The sequence below is a fragment of the Cottoperca gobio genome, chromosome 12, assembly GCF_900634415.1.
Source record: "Cottoperca gobio chromosome 12, fCotGob3.1, whole genome shotgun sequence".
Taxonomy (NCBI): Eukaryota; Metazoa; Chordata; class Actinopteri; order Perciformes; family Bovichtidae; genus Cottoperca; species Cottoperca gobio.
The window spans coordinates 340,293-359,736 of NC_041366.1; the positions used below are offsets into that span (position 1 = coordinate 340,293).

General features: G+C 42.3%; 1 protein-coding gene across 3 annotated transcripts in view; it reads right to left on the reverse strand.

Moving 5' to 3' along the window:
* Nucleotides 1-7,275: 7,275 nt before the first annotated feature.
* pam (peptidylglycine alpha-amidating monooxygenase) overlaps nucleotides 7,276-19,444 on the reverse strand; it is a 48,785-nt gene continuing 36,616 nt past the window's right edge. For all 3 annotated transcript variants that reach the window (XM_029445247.1, XM_029445249.1, XM_029445248.1), the window contains 7 exons: nucleotides 18,852-19,055; nucleotides 18,225-18,340; nucleotides 15,232-15,328; nucleotides 14,918-14,968; nucleotides 13,796-14,044; nucleotides 12,675-12,734; nucleotides 7,276-10,462 (listed from right to left, as the gene is read on the reverse strand). In XM_029445247.1, the coding sequence (XP_029301107.1) occupies nucleotides 10,287-10,462; nucleotides 12,675-12,734; nucleotides 13,796-14,044; nucleotides 14,918-14,968; nucleotides 15,232-15,328; nucleotides 18,225-18,340; nucleotides 18,852-19,055 (953 nt within the window). In that variant the 3' untranslated portion in view covers nucleotides 7,276-10,286. The remainder of the gene's footprint in view (nucleotides 10,463-12,674; nucleotides 12,735-13,795; nucleotides 14,045-14,917; nucleotides 14,969-15,231; nucleotides 15,329-18,224; nucleotides 18,341-18,851; nucleotides 19,056-19,444) is intronic.

The following is a 19,444-nucleotide window of genomic DNA, read 5'->3' on the forward strand; positions in this document are numbered from 1 at the left end:
CCTCATGTTGACAGACAGGATCGTAAAATGTCATAAGCTATCATTACCTGTCATTTTTATGTTATTTTCTTTTTCATGATAAGGCATATTTAATAGAAAATTGTCATTTGTTCATTAAATTTTTTTTATAATTAATATACAGAACAAACCTTCAGATCGTGCATTTAAAAGTGCATTGCGAATAAAGATAAACAGAAACTGCTCTCACTTTCATGTCAACACACATGAAGCAGATACATTTTTTCCTGCTGGGACAGCGGAAACCAATAAAAACACTGCGGCCATTGTGTATAAACAAGCAAATATAAAAAAATAAGGTTTTTGTGTTTTTGCCTCGGACTGACAAATTCTCATGGACGTTTTAGTTTTGTCCTGACGGCTCTGCTGCCAAAATGTGTTTGCTAAAAGATGCTACTTTAACAGCATAGACTCTCGAGCAGCAGAACAAACAAATAATTCAGCCCTATTACAGTGGACGGAGGAAACAGAGGAGGCTACAGCACTTGGGAACCTGGATTACTTCAAACCTTTCCATTTATGCGTTGCAGAACGATAAGGATTCGCTAGTGCAGTACCGATGCAAGATACACCAACACAAAATCAACCACTGGCATACTGCAGCACCAAATAAGACAACATGTTGTCAGGGATCAGCCGGAGAGGTTTTGGCTTTTCAAAAAAGCCTCTTCATTAATCACAGGGCATTCAATGATCCTACACATCCCACCAATTTTACGCCCACAGTTCGTTCTGAATCAAACTAGAAACTGCTTATGAAGTTATACTTTCAGCACCAGAACTCACCATCCAACGTTGCAGCACCGTAAATCTGGCAACTAGCATGGTATTGCCTGTAGCTGGAACTCTGCATGATTTTTGAACAATTGCTTTCATGCGAGCGTGTGATGACCTGTATGCTCAACCAATCACAGCAGATCTAACTTTGTTTATAAATGGCTCATGTTTTAGACATGCTACAGAGAATCATGCTGGTTATGCCATAGTGCAAATAAATGTGTGGCTGATATCTCTTGGTGGATGGCTACACATCACTTGAAACTCAACCTCGTCAAAACCGAGCTCCTTTTCCTTCCGGGTAAGGGCTCTCCCATCCATGACCTTACCATCAACTTCGCTGCAACAGCCCGCTCCTGCAGACACACTCTGTACAACATCAGGAGGACACGTCCCCTCCTGCAGACACACTCTGTACAACATCAGGAGGACACGTCCCCTCCTGCAGACACACTCTGTACAACATCAGGAGGACACATCCCCTGCTGCAGACACTCTGGACAACATCAGGAGGATACGTCCCCTGCTGCAGACACACTCTGTACAACATCTGGAGGACACGTCCCCTCCTGCAGACACACTCTGTACAACATCAGGAGGACACGTCCCCTCCTGCAGACACTCTGTACAACATCAGGAGGACACGTCCCCTCCTGCAGACACACTCTGTACAACATCAGGAGGACACGTCCCCTCCTGCAGACACACTCCGTACTACATCAGGAGGACACGTCCCCTCCTGCAGACACACTCCGTACAACATCAGGAGGACACGTCCCCTCCTGCAGACACACTCCGTACAACATCAGGAGGACACGTCCCCTCCTGCAGACACACTCCGTACAACATCAGGAGGACACGTCCCCTTCTGCAGACACACTCCGTACAACATCAGGAGGACACGTCCCCTCCTGCAGACACACTCCGTACAACATCTGGAGGACACGTCCCCTGCTGCAGACACACTCCGTACAACATCAGGAGGACACGTCCCCTCCTGCAGACACTCCGTACAACATCAGGAGGACACGTCCCCTCCTGCAGACACACTCTGTACAACATCAGCAGGATACGTCCCCTCCTGCAGACACTCCGTACAACATCAGGAGGACACGTCCCCTCCTGCAGGACAACACTCTGTACAACATCAGCAGGATAGCGTCCCCTCCTGCAGACACACTCCGTACAACATCAGGAGGACGCGTCCCCTCCTGCAGACACACTCTGTACACATCAGGAGGACACGTCCCCTCCTGCAGACACACTCTGTACAACATCAGGAGGACACGTCCCCATCCTGCAGACACACTCTGTACAACATCAGGAGGACACGTCCCCTCCTGCAGACACACTCCTGTACAACATCAGGTAGGACACGTCCCCTCCTGCAGACACACTCCGTACAACATCAGGAGGACACGTCCCCTCCTGCAGACACACTCTGTACAACATCAGGAGGACACGTCCCCTCCTGCAGACACACTCCGTACAACATCAGGAGGACACGTCCCCTGCCTGCAGACACACTCCTGTACAACATCATGGAGGACACGTCCCCTGCCTGCAGACACACTCTGTACAACATCAGGAGGACACGTCCCCTCCTGCAGACACACTCTGTACAACATCAGGAGGACACGTCCCCTCCTGCAGACACACTCCGTACAACATCAGGAGGACACGTCCCCTCCTGCAGACACACTCCGTACAACATCAGGAGGACACGTCCCCTCCTGCAGACACACTCTGTACAACATCTGGAGGACACGTCCCCTCCTGCAGACACACTCTGTACAACATCTGGAGGACACGTCCCCTCCTGCAGACACACTCTGTACAACATCTGGAGGACACGTCCCCTCCTGCAGACACACTCTGTACAACATCAGGAGGACACGTCCCCTCCTGCAGACACACTCTGTACAACATCAGGAGGATACGTCCCCTCCTGCAGACACACTCCGTACAACATCAGGAGGACACGTCCCCTCCTGCAGACACTCTGTACAACATCAGGAGGACACGTCCCCTCCTGCAGACACACTCTGTACAACATCAGGAGGACACGTCCCCTCCTGCAGACACACTCCGTACAACATCAGGAGGACACGTCCCCTCCTGCAGACACACTCCGTACAACATCAGGAGGACACGTCCCCTCCTGCAGACACACTCTGTACAACATCTGGAGGATTCGTCCTCTACTGACTCAGAAGGCGACGCAGGTTCTTGTCCAGACTCTTGTCATCTCACACCTTGACTACTGCAGCTCCCTCCTCGCTGGACTGCCTACATGTGCCATCCGACCTCTACAGCTCATCCAGAATGCAGCAGCCCGACTGGTCTTCAACCTACCCAAGTTCTCCCACACTACACCGCTCCTCTGCGCCCTTCACTGGCTACCAGTGGCGGACCCAATCTGCTTCAAGACTCTGGTGCTGGTCCACCGTGCTGTGAATGGGTCAGCCCCTTCCTACATCCAGGCCATGGTCAAACCCTACACCCCAGCTCGCTCACTTCACTCTGCATCGGCCAATCGGCTCGCTGCTCCCTCACTGCGGGTGGGACCCAGATTCCCCACAAACAAAACCCGCCTGTTTGCTATCCTGGCTCCAAAATGGTGGAACGACCTCCCCATTGATGTCAGGACAGCAGACAGTCTTCACACCTTCCGTCGCAGACTGAAAACTCACCTGTTTCAACTCCACCTCGGCCAATGAGAAAAAAAGTAATACAATTCTGTTCTTTATATGTTGCACTTACATTGGTTTGGCTTATTTGAAGCTATTGTTCTGGTGTATCTTCATGATTGTTTGCATTTATTGTAAGTCGCTTTGGACAAAAGTGTCAGCTAAATGAACTGTAATGTAACGTAAATAAAAAATAATACATTCACACAAGTTTAGGCAATTAAGATTGATCGATGTTCTGCACAGCTATCAGAAATTAAAGCCTTAACAGCGGCGTATAAATTAGCATGAGGAAAGAGCCTAAATATACATAGATTCAGTATATGCATATGGATTATGTAATATACATGGTAACATTTGTCTTTGTCCTATATACACATCCTGGCTAACCATATAGTGTGGTTTTCTGTCAATCAGCTTTTCTCAACATTCTTCACATTCCTTATGTTTCTCCTATTCATCATACATAAGAGTACAAATAAGTGGTAGCTGTAGCTCAGTAGCAAGTCCTACCTGAGCTTGTACCCAGAATTTCCATGTATTCCATTCTTGGAGCAGTCTAGATTCTGGCATTAGTCGGAGTCAATATACTAATGGTTAGACTTGATTGATGGTTTCCAGTAATGTCTGTGCGGGCATCATCCTTGCTGATAGATCATCTGGGAAGTGTACATGGAGGCCATATAATGTTAGCCTTTAAGGGTCATAAGATGTCTCTTCCTAGTAGGTTGATTGGGGTAATAAGTGAATTTCCCCAGAGAAGTCTTGACTGATGAATGGGGATGGGGAGTGGGAGTTTTGAGACTTTTGAGAGTAGGTTCAAGATTCAAGTTTACTGCACTAAACTGGTTCAAGTCCTATCTCTCTGAGCGATCTCAGTATGAATGAACGATGAATCCTCCATGCCATCCAAAGTTTTTTTGAATGATTGTTTTATTTATATTCAGGCAAAAGCATGTAAGACCTATTGTTTCTATATTGTGAAATAAGTGTGCAGGACAAAGTACCGACAAAGTACAGCGCTTCCCTTTTTTTTATATTCACAACTCACTTTTCACATTGAACAGGTGCTCTTTTATTAAATAAACTAAACGCTTATGTTAATTATCTCATTTATGTGCACGTTTCAGTTGCTTTGCATATTTACATTCTCTCCTCTGCTCTGCTTCGCGAAGGGCGGAGCTCCGCTTCCGAACCCACACACGTGCGCACACACCTCCAGTCAGAGACAGAACGGAGGAAAGGTAAGAAGAGAACTTAAAAAATCTGCGCCGCGCACGGACCTCATCCAGTCCAGGCAGCACCCCCCAGAGCAATAAACCTAGGGGAAACACTGAAGCAGGGACGTGCGGTTATCATGAAAAGTAAAAAAACAAATAACAATAAAATAAATAATAATAAATGTATATTTGTCCACTGGTCTGTGCTATAACTGCATTTTCTGTATGATTCTAATAATTTTGATCATTTTCATAGTCAATATCGCTGAATCTTCGTATTCTCTATTGAGATACAGGAGAGATGCGAGCTGAGGCAGTGACGAGCTGAGCCTCCCCTCGGATTGCGCAATCCCTCGCAAACTGGGTTGAGCGCATGCATTTGGCCTGATGCTATCTCTCTGTATGTCGCCAATATAATGTTTACAGACACTTTTATTATGCGTCCTGACTTTCCATAGTCCAGTTAATGTATGTGTGTAACATATTTAGTCTTGCTGATGTGACATAAACCACAGTGAAAAAACACCAGGTGATGCAGACAGTACTCTGCCGCACTGGAGAGGGCGCACGTGAGCCCACAGGTTCGTGTAGCTGCTGTTCTACTAGAGATGGTAGCGCCAACAAGCTACTGCTAGCTAACATCAAAGTCAGATGCTACTGCTAGCTAACATCAAAGTCAGGTGCTACTGCTAGCTAACATCAGAGTCAGGTGCTACTGCTAGCTAACATCAGAGTCAGGTGCACTGTAACACCGTTTAGTTTAGTTTCTGTCTCCAACTGACGGCCAAAAATGGAGGATTTTACAAGTAAAGGTAATTTTTATTGAAAATGGGATCTGACTAAGAGAACACAATCCAATATTTAAATTAAAGACTAAATTTTGACCTTAAATCAAATATTATTTTGTTAATAGTGCAGTCTGTATTAAAATTAATCAAAGCATCAGACTAAAAGCGCTATGGAGGGTGCAGAGTAAATACCTCTCTGAGCCGCTATAAATGTAACATTCTTTTTTGGCCAAATATGTACCTTACCTGTGTGTTTATAAAGAATGCTGATATGAGATATGCAAAATAACCAGTAGTCAATGTTCATGCTGCCAAGAAAATGGTGAATAAGCTACTCAGTTTGGTTCATGTATTTGTAAATCTGACTCTGAAAGAGTCAGTGCCTCCCAGCCATGAACCTCACTGCACGTCACTGCACTGAAGTAAATAAAAAATAATTCATAACCTTGTATACAGTTAAATGCAATAGGCCTAATTGTTTCAAAATCTCACGGCACACCGTTTGGGAACCACTGCCTTAAGGACATAAAAAGACTCTTTGTACTTTTTGTATAATGACAATAAAAGGCTTTAACTAACTTTAACTTGTGTCTTTGTGCTCATTTTGAATCTCTTCCTGGTTGGTCTGTGTCTCTTTGAGTGACGTTTAGGTGAAGGCCCGGAGGGGACTCGGACACTTCAGGCCCCTGGGTCTGTGCGTGTAGACCCGTTCAGCAATCTAGGCTGCCATACCCTTGTATGCCACCTGCTCAGGAGAGATTAACATTCACACGCACTCATACACTATTGGCATTGACATGTTGGGCTGGGGATTGAACCACGATCTTCTGATTGGTGGATCACTGCACTACTTCCTAAGCCACAGGCGCCCCATGCTCAGGGACCGCCTCACCTGTGTAACTGCAAGAAAATAAATGTAAGGTACGCTGAGCTAAGCATTCGTCTTACTCTCAGTACAGGGTGGACTATGCTATTAGCTAGTACATTACATTACAGTTCATTTAGCTGAGGCTTTTGTCCAAAGCGACTTACAAAAAGCACAAACAATCATGAGGATACAACTGCGAACAGCAAGAATCCTGCAAGTACATCAGCTTCAAATAAATAAAATCCTGCAGAACAATAGCTTAAAATAAGCCAAACAAAAGTGCAACATACATAAATGTTATTATTTTTTAAATGTATTATTGGCCGAGGTGGAGTTGAAACAGGTGAGTTTTCAGTCTGCGACGGAAGGTGTGAAGACTGTCTGCTGATCTGACATCAATGGGGAGGTCGTTCCACCATTTTGGAGCCAGGATAGCAAACAGGCGGTTTTGTTTGAGGGGTATCTGGGTCCCACCAGTGAGGGAGCAGCAAGCCGATCAGCCGATGCAGAGCGAAGTGAACGAGCTGGGGTGTATGGTTTGACCATGGCCTGGATGTAGGAAGGGGCTGACCCATTCACAGCACGGTGGACCAGCACCAGAGTCTTGAAGCAGATTCGGGCCACCACTGGTAGCCAGTGAAGGGAGCGGAGGAGCGGTGTAGTGTGGGAGAACTTGGGTAGGTTGAAGATGAGTCGGGCTGCTGCATTCTGGATGAGATGGAAGGAAAGTATTTTCAAAACTGCTCAGCAGGCTGTGCCGAGTGTTTACCTCCCAAGGCAATGACTGGACTATGACTCCTGCTGTGACATGGATTTACACTAAGACACATACTTACACATACCAGGTGTTGGATGTTGCACTTGGTTGTTAATGAGAAAATTGACCCCCTGATCCCACAACCTCTATGACACTGTTATGCTTTGCAGATACTTTATTACACAAATAACATCATTACTGAAAATAGTACTCTTGCAGCAAAACCAGTGTGTCAAAATAAATATCAGATAGCCCACATGTGACTGCAACAACGTAAATGCAATTTCTATGGCATGCAATTAAGAAAGCATTCATACAAACTATTTTGCAAATACAGATATGATGGATATGGATAATAGAAATATGTCATTAGGGTCTGAGAATACAGGATGAAATGTAAGAATAAGTAATGAAAGATTGAGCAAACCTGAGAATACAGAATGAAACGGAATATTGTGACAAACATACTCTCCATCCCACCATCTGTGTTTCCTCTGTGTTTTTGAGGTGTGTGCTTTGAATGAGCTTTTATTGGCTCATGTCCTGGATTGATATTTTTCTGAATAACTTACTTATTGACAACCTGACTTGTGCTTTAGGTTTGAGTGAACATGTTTCTGGCCATATTCTCAGTCTTCTTTCATTTATATAAATTTGTAAACATGATCAATTCATATTCTTTTATTTTAAGTTAACTCTCAAGCAATGTACTAATTGTTAGGAAACAATTCCAATTTGTAACAAACTTTTCACCTGCTGCTGTACCTGTGCAAAATGTTTCACAATAAACAAAAGATCCCACTGCTGATACAGATGCATTAATAAGCAGATCTTCCCCAACGAAGACAAATAATTCAAGAACCATGCAAGCTGTTTCTTCATGTTTTAGCCCGTCTGCTACAGATCGTATACTTTAAATCACAGCTAGCCATTTTGCAAATGATGCTGCTGTGCCGAAGGAATTTAAATGTATTTCTAATGTTCCAGGTATCCATCAGTTTCCATCTGATGACTCAAATAATCTAACACAAATCAGTATTATAGAGCTAAAGCAATTAGTCGATTAATCGATTTCATTTAATTGAAAGGAAACTAACCTGCAACTATTTTTATATACCATATATATTATAATTTCAGCAACAATGAAAATATTTATTGGTTCCAGCTTCTCAAATTTGAATATTTATTAGTTTTCTCAGATATTCATTAGTGTCTTTGGGTTTGAAATGACAAAACAAGTCATTTAAATATATCAATTTGGGCTCTTGGGAATAAAGATGGATACTTTTAGACGAGACGATTGATTGATTAATCGAGAAACTATCTGCCTGATTAAATTAAATTAACAAAAATACTTGTTAGTTGCAGCCCTACAATATTAGGTGATGCAGTGCAGAATGTTTAAATGACTCCACACTTTGAATGAATTACCTAACAACAATAATGATCACTGCTTTGAATTACACAACTCAAGTAAGTTTTGAGAGTACAGCATGCATTTAAAAATGTCAAGTATATATGATTTGTAGGTAAGGAGATTAAAACTTGCAAACAGACTGATGTGGTTCTGATGTCAGATGTATGAACTCGGCTCAAGTCAAGCTGCTTCTTTATATTGTCTGGAGTTAGTGAGTTTAAAGTCATAGTTACAGTGCTTAAGACTTGGTATCACTCACTCACTCTCTCTCACTCACTCTCTCTCTCACTCACACTCACACACATGAATATACATGTACATATATAGGTAATACTATCAATTTTCCATTCAGAGAAATCAATATAGTACAAGCTCTACTAGCAGCAGCTATTTGTATCCCATAGAACATGTTGAAATGGCAGATGCTGATCAAAAGCAAAATACAAACTTAAAAAGGCAGAACATTAAATGTTAAACATGGACCAAACTATCATGTTGAAATAATGCTGTGAGTAGCTTCACTACAGATTCATGTTAGGAAGGATGCACTTTCTATTAAATCTAAACGTTTTATATCATAAACTATATCAGTGCTGTTAACTATTCATTTTTAAGATCAAAATGAAATTGCCATAATTAATCCGTCATTGTTGAATCCATACTCAAATATATTGATAAGTCATGAAAAACGCTGTATTTATGTCCAGTTCCAGCAGAACCAAAACACTGAACAGAAAAATAAACCGCCAACAGGAGTTTTCTTTTTCCTTCTCTTTTTTTATTTTCTTTTGCCCTATTTTAATGGAGCAAGCACAGTGACCAGCACAAAGCAATAGGTGAGCACAGACTGCAGACATTTACTGCACACTGTCCTACATTATAAAGCAGATGTGCCCAATAGATACTGTAAGAATCAAGTTACATTCAGGGGCTTTGTCCACATTAAAGCACTTGAAAGGGGGTTTGTTATACACCATAAAGGCATATTCTTGTCAGAATGTTTATTTACAATACTCTCTCCAAATCCTTACATTTCTCTTGTTGACAATATCAACCAATCTGCAGTGGAGTGACGTTGTTTCAGAAACTGACTGACACCTATTCTCAGCTCAATATCTAAGCTTCCTCCCGTTTGCACATCTACTTCCACCTGTGCAAACAGGTCAGCAACATAACAAAGTGTCGCAGAGCTGCTTGTGCTGGTCACAGTACTGCTATGAAAGCAGGTCGCTTTGTGTACAAAGGAATAATATGAGTGAATGTGGAATGCTCGACACATTTCAGTCGGAAGTTAAGGTAGAGTTTGGAGTTAAAATAAAGATCTAATAATGGGCTTAGATTTGTTTTACCCGTTTCAAAACAAAACTTATTTCAAGAATTTAATAGAAAAGTTCTTCATACTCATTTCAAGAAAATCCCTAAAACAAATAAAAAGGAGAGCCCGCCCTTTGGCAGATTTGGTCTTGTTTTAAGGCTGAATCTGACACCAGATACTATTGTGTCAATAATATCACTAAATGCAATTTTGATTTGGGGGAAACAATCTTTCATAGTGATGTGTGTGAAATGTGTTTCCAAGGCTGTATCAAGACCACAGGTAAATTAAATAAATTGTCTAAATTATTTTTATATACAGCATATTTTTAAATATATAAATAATAGGATTGGCAGCTTACACAACAGTTAGATACATGAAGAATAAGATACATGGTAGCAATGTAAGCAGAAGTTGGTGGCTGGCCACAGAGTGTCTAAGAGGAGGACTGAGGAGGCAGAGCAGAGTACTCCTCGTTCTCTGAGTCGCTGCTGTCCGCATCGTTTCTCTCCTGGTCGCTGCCTTCAGTGCTCAGCTGGTCAAAGCCCTGACGACTGTAACCCTTATGGGAAGCAAAGAAGTTCCCCAGGTTCAGACTGCCCACAGCTTTACCTGGACAGGAGGGAAAACACCAAAGAGGAAAACTTGTCAATAACAATATGAGTATCTACAGTTTTCACAAATGTTTCCTGCTCATGGAAGATTTAGGGAGATTTTTGGCACTAACATGTTTTAAACTTCAAACATCAAAGCCTCCAAAATGGTTACATGTCTAATCACATTGTAAATTATTATTATCTGCTAATGATAAAAAACATCACTGTTGAAAACAAATCAGAATCTAATTATTCAGTTATAGGAAATATAGAAATGGACAATCACATGTACTTATTAGACAAAAGGTTGAAGACAAAAACATGATTATTCAATACCAAGTCGGAGTGTGGTACTGGGAGCTGGAGAGGTGCCAGTTCCCCTCCTGGGCACTGAACCCCCACACTGCTCCCCAGGCGCTGTATAGCAGCTGACCTCTGCTTCTAACACTAGGACGGCTTAAATGCAGAGTCTAATTGTCACTGTGTGCTGTAGTCATGAGTGACAATAAAAAAAATAGATTTTCTTTTTCATTTGGAGGAAAGTGGACAGCCTGCAGCACATAACTTGGAAAAAAGTTGCTATTCTGACAAAACTATTTTGCAGCAGTAGAAAATGTGGATATGTGGACACATGTCAAAGTTTACATCTTAAGACTACAGAGTGACGTTACTATCGCTGCAAGTCCAACCGTTCTGACTATTCTGACTATTATCTTTCTTCTAGCCATGTGCACCGTGCTGGCCACTATTGCCAAATGAACCCCGACAGGGTGAGCATGTCTTGACCCTAGGTGGCTTACAAAATGTATCCAAAATAAAAAACTAAACTTTATAAATAAAAATGTAATGTCCTACTCCCCTGAATCTAGTAAATTATAAAATGTAAATATACTAATCTCTTTAGACAAGCCAAAACATTTTGTGGATGTTTTTATTTTGTAGCAATTGATTTAATTTGCTTTGAGATTATTTGCAGAGTTCTTGAACTGATCACTGAAAAAGCTTTTTTGGGCTGCTCTAAAGAGATGATTAGTTCTATAGTTATACATCTTTTAAGGATTTGAATCGAATCAACTCTTGGTCATCACACATGTCCACAGCACACACAGTGCATTAACCCATCATACTAGTAGGAGCAGTGGGTAGCTATTATATTTAATATTTAGGGTGTAGGACATAAAATATAATTTTCAGTTGATTGTCACCTTTAATAAATTTAAATTTTAAATTAACCTTTAAAGGGCGATATAAAAATCCCTAAGAAAATAGCATGTTTTTCCGTCCTTATTTATTAGCTCCAGTGTATTGTTCAAACTATCATTAAAGCTATTTATGTGTGTGTCCTGGGGTCTGTATATGCACCTGCAATACTTAGAGTGCTTACATAGTGTGACATGCAAGCACTCTGCTGCATATCCAAATGAAAGTTGGATTGTGTCAATGTGAAACATTATTTGTGTGTGTGTGTGTGTGTGTGTGTGTGTGTGTGTGTGTGTGTGTGTGTGTGTGTGTGTGTGTGTGTGTGTGTGTGTGTGTGTGTGTGTGGAGCAGGAGAGCGAGCGATGGACGCAGAGGAGCAGTTTGCACACTCCTTAAGACGAACAGAAGGTTCCTCTGTCTGCAACACTGACTGCACATTTCCCTTTAAGGATTGCCAATTTAAAATAGAAAAACATTAAATAAAAGAACATCCCAATGTTACATGACCTGCCCAATGGTGGAATAGTAATTCAGATGATTTCATTTCAAAAAAGTATTAATACCACTTTGTAAAAATACTTTATAGTATACCTATGGAAATACTCAGGAAAAGGTAAAGTACCTCAAATCTCACCTTCAGTACAGGAGTTGAGTAAATGTTTTTCACTTTACATATTACTTATATTACTTACGTATACTCATTCAGATGCAGTTTCTTTTGTGGTGGAATGAATATTGCATGACAGAGTTGTAACTGAGCTACAAATAGTTTTATCTTTTACAGTACCTGAGTAATGTTTAGTACACCAATATTAAATGTTAAATGTAAGATGCATTAGCACACTTTTGTATTGAAAAACAACGTTTTTTTTTAAGTTGGTAAGGTATATTACCTTGGCTTGCTAATGTGTACATGTGTAGTACACATTAATATAATAATCAGTGATGATGGGATCCTGCCCAGGTCAAAGACAGTATGCAGTGGGTGGGTGAAAGGCATTTTATTTTTAATGTCATAAATGACTTACCTCTTATTTTTCCCAAGATCCCTCCCATGGAGCTGGGTTCAGTTTTCACCTCACATCGGTCTGCAATCAAACATTATTTAAAGATATTAAGCTGAATGTTGACCAAACATTACAAAAGTACAAAAGCCAACAAAGCATACAGAGCAGGGCAGTGTGTGCTGTTTTTAGAATTCTATTACGTTCCTATTTTTAGGAAAACATTTTGAAATGGAAACAAGTTTTACATGAATGACTTCACTTGATATTATCTTTTCATTTCATAAACCACAATTAGGGTTTTATGGCAACTTTTCCAACATTGACCTTAACCTGAGATTTCCCCAGCCTATAGATAGGGCGTCGATGTTACAGGTGAACAACACCAGGCTCCATCTGAGCACTACAACTCTGGAACTTGGGCAGGAAAGCTAACGGACCGTGTTTGGAATAAAACACGATATTTTGTCATCACCATGGCAACATAAGCTCCAGAGTATTCAACAGTCTCTTTCACAACAAATCGCATCCCTGAATTGCGGCAGTAAAAGGAGCCATTGGCCTGGTGCTATTTGCCATTTCTTCCACAAATCCAGATTAGTTTCTCCATGTTGTCCTTCTGTAGGTTTCTGGAATAATACTGTGTGTGCCCAGCACTGCTTTCCTCAAATCAGCATATTCTAAACCTGTGCAACTCTAGCGCTGAAGCTGCTCCCTGAGCGTTCCACTCTAAGCACCCCTAACCAGAAGTGGCCATTGTCATTTTCTCAAACATTTCAGAAATATTATCCACTGAATTTTCATCAGAAGTTGGCAGTGGAGTGTTAATACCAAAAGCCTGCACAACGTTATCCACTTCAATGTGGGCCATTTTCTCCTTTTCTCTCAGCTCTTTCCTTTTCTTTGTGTTGCTCTTTGTGTTGTCTCTCTCTTTCTCTATCTGGTCTTCCCTTTTCTATCTTCCACTAATTGCAGTGCTGGTTTAGACCTTTTTTTTCAGAATTGCAGTCTCTGCAGTCTAACTCCTCTGTTCTAAAGTGCACACAAATCCGACAAAAGACTCTTGTCAGGCTTAACTTTAATTTAATGTAATTCTTTCTATTTGTTGTGTTCTTCACTATCAAAACTTTTTGGGTCATACATACTGTTTTTCCTGCAGCAGATAAAGACTCCAATGGAGATGACCAGCAGTAGAGGGACGAGCAGCAGGGTGGTGATGATTGCTGGGAGTAAACCCTGCTCTCTGTTTGGCTTTGCTGCACTCTTCTTCTTCTCCTCTTCTGCTTCTTCTTGAGGTTGAGGCTGTAGAGCCACAGATTGCTTCTCTTGGATGGCTGCTGTCTTCGACATGTTGTGTTCCGGCCTTACTTTAGTTTGGACAAACGTCTCCATTTCTATCAAGAGAGAAACATTATGATTAACAGGGTTTCCAATCCATCATTTCTTATTTATTTTGGTGTACCCAAACCCAGAGTCATTGGGAATGCCATTTTCATCACAGTCACTGCAGGATTCTGTTTGTTCGCTGCAGATAACGCAAATCTTAATCTTTTTTAATCAAAGATAAGAATATCTCCAATCAATCAAAGCTTTTAACATCACACTTCCATGATTACACTGGAGAGGCAGAAATATGCAGTGGATGATGTTATCTTCACAAATATAGTAATGTTTGCTCCACACCACACACGCTGTCAACCCCAGTGTCCTTAATACTACCACTAGTCATTGCCCAAAATCTAAAGAAATCCAAATAAACACATGCTGACCCTGTGGAGTTGACAGATCTGTGGACCATTGATCTTTCCCCGGGCTACAGGAACATCTGCTGATCATACTTGCTTCTACGATTTCTATTCAACTACTTCCAACAACTGGCTTTACGCTACCTCGTTTGAATGGACCTCCCACCTAGTTGCACGTCTCCTCCCATCTCGCACCAAGCGGTCTGCGCTGAGCACAAAATGACCAGGAAATCTTTAATCTTTTAAAATATCAGACTTTTGGAACACGGCTTGCACTAGTCCAAGTAAGTGCAACACAAATGAGCAACATTACAAACGAATAGCACACACTGCACACATCATACGGTAAGAACAAGCGGTAAGAATGGGGACTGAATGCTGTTTTCTGGACATTGATGCACATCTTCACACACATCGTGAGAAACAGGACAGACTATCCTGACATACCGTAGACCCTCAGCAGCAGCCACTACTCTTGTTATTATGACCAATATAAAAACTGTAAAACTTAGAAATACTCACCTTCAAGTTCTTGAACCTCGATCCCAGCTTTCTTGACGGAGCGATGGAATTCTGGAAAATTAAGATCAAGGTATTTTTTAAATCCAGTGGTGGATACAGGTTAATAACACTGCAAAGTTATATTACAGGTCGAGAGTTCATCTGCAAAGCCTCAACAAAAAACACGTAATATACTAACATCTTAATAAAATGATTTCTGTATTCTCACCAATATCTACAACATCATAATAGTGAATTTGAATTTCACTTAATGCATACACACAAGAACATTTAATAGTTTAGATTTATCATTGTCTTACTAAAGCTGAACTTACTCTCAGTGGTGAACTTGAAGACGGATTTACTGCCTGCATCCCCTACAAACACGCAGCCATCCCTGGTTTCAACGATGTCATGAGGCATTTTAAACTCCTGTAAATGGAAGAAAATTCAGCTTAATGCAAAAGTTTAGGTAACAAAAATGATTCATCACCATCCGAAAACACAACGGTCTGGGTACAGTTGTCTGTTTGGTTCAGGCATTCAGTTCTGACTGGAGGTAAACTTGCAAAAATCCGCTCAGCTGGGCTTACTGTAGGAATCTCTAATTCATATAGTACCTAAAGGTAGGAGAAGCGAGCTTGTAAGGTCGTCAGGGTTCAATCCCCGGACCGGCAGTATAAATTTGTATGGGGATGTGCCCCTCCCTTATTACCACCAATGAGCCGCCGCTCAGTGGACCCTCAGGGCGTCTTTGAGTTTCTAGAAAAGCGCTATACAAATCTAATTTATTATTATTAATTTATTAGGGCTCCATCCTGGGTCCCCCCCTCTTTTCTCTGTACACCAATTCAATTGGCTGTCATTCACTCTCATAGCTTCTCCTACGACAACTACACAGATGACACTCAACTGATTCTGTCTTTTCCCAGATCTGAAACCCAGGTGGAGGCATGGATCTCTGCTTGTCTGGCTGACATCTCTCAGTGGATGGCTACACATCACTTGAAATTCAACCTTGACAAGACCAAGTTCTTCTTCCTTCCGGGGAAGGGCTCTCCCATCCAAGACCTTATCATCAACATTGGCACCTCGGTTGTTTCCCCGACTTGGACTGCAAGGAATCTTGGTGTGACACTGGACGACCAACTGTCCTTCTGTGCCAACATCGCTGCAACCAGCAGACACACTCAGAACAACATCTAGAGGACATGTCCCCTCCTGCAGACACACTCTGTACAACATCAGGAGGACACGTCCCCTCCTGCAGACACACTCTGTACAACATCAGGAGGACACGTCCCCTCCTGCAGACACTCTGTACAACATCAGGAGGACACGTCCCCTCCTGCAGACACTCTGTACAACATCAGGAGGACACATCCCCTCCTGCAGACACACTCTGTACAACATCAGGAGGATACGTCCCCTCCTGCAGACACACTGTACAACATCAGGAGGATACGTCCCCTCCTGCAGATGCACTCTGTACAACATCAGGAGGATACGTCCCCTCCTGACTCAGAAGGCGATGCAGGTTCTTGTTCAGGTTCTTGTCATCTCACGCCTCGACTACTGCAGCTCCCTCCTCGCTGGACTGCCTACATGTGCAATTTGACCTCTACAGCTCATCCAGAATGCAGCAGCCCGACTGGTCTTCAACCTACCCAAGTTCTCCCACACTACACCGCTTCTCCGCTCCCTTCACTGGCTACCAGTGGCGGCCCGAATCTGCTTCAAGACTCTGGCGCTGGTCCACCGTGCTGTGAATGGATCAGCCCCTTCCTACGTCCAGGCCATGGTCAAACCCTACACCCCAGCGCGTTCACGTCGCTCTGCATCGGCCAATCGGCTCGCTGCTCCCTCACTGGTGGGACCCAGATTCCCCTCAAATAAAACCCGCCTGTTTGCTATCCTGGCTCCAAAATGGTGGAACGACCTCCCCATTGATGTCAGGTCAGCAAACAGTCTTCACATCTTCTGCAGACTGAAAACTCACCTGTTTCAACTGCACCTCAACAAATGTAAAAAATAAAATCTGTTCTTTGTATATAGCACTTACATTGGTTTGGCTTATTTTAAGCTATTGTTCTGCACTTAAAGGATTGTACCTATTTGAAGCTGATGTACTTGCAAGATTCTTGCTGTTCAGAGTTGTATCCTCATGATTGTTTGCACTTATTGTCGCTTTGGACAAAAGTGTCAGCTAAATTAACTGTAATGTAATGTAAAGTAAAGGAGCAGCAGGTCAGACTGTGGTTGTACTGGACAGCTTCCAGGTGTGAATGTGTAACTGTGTGAATGTTATCAGAGCATTCCTGTAAAAGAGAGCATTTCTCTCAGTGAACCTCCCCTGAAGGAGAGACACCCCAGATGTCGCCATGAAACTTCCACAGTTGATTACTTACATTAAGACAATTACGTTTTGTATCATAAGTTCTCTGAAATATTCGCAAGTGAATCGCTATTAAGATTTTTCAAGTTTTTAATCCTCTTATCAACATGGAATAAGATTAATATGCTTGCGTTATGCTGCTCCTTTGCATTGAAAGGAGGTGTTCCAGGCACGTCCAGCTGGGAGGAGACCCCGAGGAAGACCCAGGACTCGGTGGAGAGATTATATCTCCTCACTGGCCTGGGAACGCCTCGGGATCCCCCAGTCGGAGCTGGATGTGGCCTGGAGAAGGAAAGTTTGGGGTTCCCTACTGGAGCTGCTGCTTAACTGTGGTGGTCATGCAAAATTCATGTTTCGAAAAAGCAGAGCAAAATTTAGACATTTTGCCAAAACAAAGGCGGTGTGGTTTAGCACTGAATGCAGACAGACAGAAAAAGTCTGAACCAAGCAGGAGTTGCAAATTGTGAACATTGTGGCATGTAAGATTAAATGTCATAACGCTGCAGTCCAAGGGACCATAAACAACAACTTATCAACTAAAAAGTAAACAAAAACAACAAGGTCCCGAAACCTTAACATTTAGCTCAAGGGACGTGGATGTGTAGCAACACACTCAGGTGGATTGTGGGGTATATGAATATTCGGTTAAGATCAAACACTGCAACATCCCAGGTTCAACTTTTTGAATGGATGACTCAGAAGTTGATGTCTTTAATCATACAGAGCCTTCACTAGTGTTTCAAGATGTATTCATAGAAATAGGTGAGAAACTGAGAAAGTGTGTGTGTGTGTGTGTATGATGAGGGTGGTGGTAGCCTAGTGGTCTGGTGGTAGCCTAGTGATCTGGTCCCTGTCCCGGTAGTTAGTTCACTGTAAGTCTCTCTAGATAAGACTGTATGATAAATGACCTGTAATGTAATGTAATGTAATTACCTTTTTCTCTGGGCTGAAGGTATCCAAAATATCCATTGTTGAATAATCAATTACAAAACCTCTGAGTGGAGCTGAGCGATACGGAGACTCCCCATTTACTGCAAAGATCAAGCCATCTACACACACACACACACACACACACACCATAATTAAAAACATTTATTAAAAGGCATATTCTTGCATTTCTAGCTAAAATATCTTGACTTTTATTCTTAAGTATAAATCTGGCTCCCAAAACACTAGATACTAAATGACTCATTATGCAGTTCAGTAGCATCTTTTGAAAGACCCTGCCTGCTTGTGTTACACCTCCCGTTTGTAACATATGCTTTCTGTTTGTGCCTGAGCCCAAGCTAAAATAACCCTGATGATTGCGACGTCATCCGGGTTATTATTAAGACTTAGCAAAACTCCTTCAGACATTATACAGCATTTCACAGGTCCTGTGTGCCCCTTTCATTTTTCATTAGGAATGAAGTGGGATTGAAAAGGAAAGTAATCACATAAAACACAATGTTAAACAGTTCTCTAACCACAGTTTGGGATTAAAACTGAGCAACAGGAAAAACAAAGCGAGGGACAAGGGATGTGAAGAATGTCGCTGGCCAGCTCTTTCAGTGAACTCACCTCCAGTAGGGCTAAAGGTGATGGCAAACACCTCCCCTCCAAACTCCTCTTTCTTTATTTCCTTGACAAACTCTCCAGTTTCGGCTATGAAGCACTGGATACGTCCGTTCTCCCTGTCAGCCACACAAATTTCCTGTCTGTCAGGAAGGAACACCAGGCTGTGGGGGATCCGGAACGGTATGCGCCTCCTCCTATCTGATGAGCCTTTAGTAAGAAAAAAAAACAAGATATCTGAATATGTGAAGATGGTATCCACTGGTGCATTGATTTAAAAAGGTACAATTTGTAGTTCCAAGCCACCTGCTCCGAAGAAATTGGGGGCAGTATTCCACCTCTGCTTCTGGGTCAATACAATCTAAATTCATGACACTCTACTCCCCCCGACGGTGAGTACAGGGCGATGCTGCGAGTCATTTGCTAGTTTCTGACATTTTTGGATTTAATCAAAACAAAGTATCAAAGCGTGCAGGGATCATGGATGTGATGTTGACCCTGAGTCTGCTGAGTCAGGCAGCTGTACTTCTTCTCCCTCTGTACTGAGGCAGACTGCAGCTACAGTGACTCACTATCACCTCTAGAGGAACAAGCGGTAT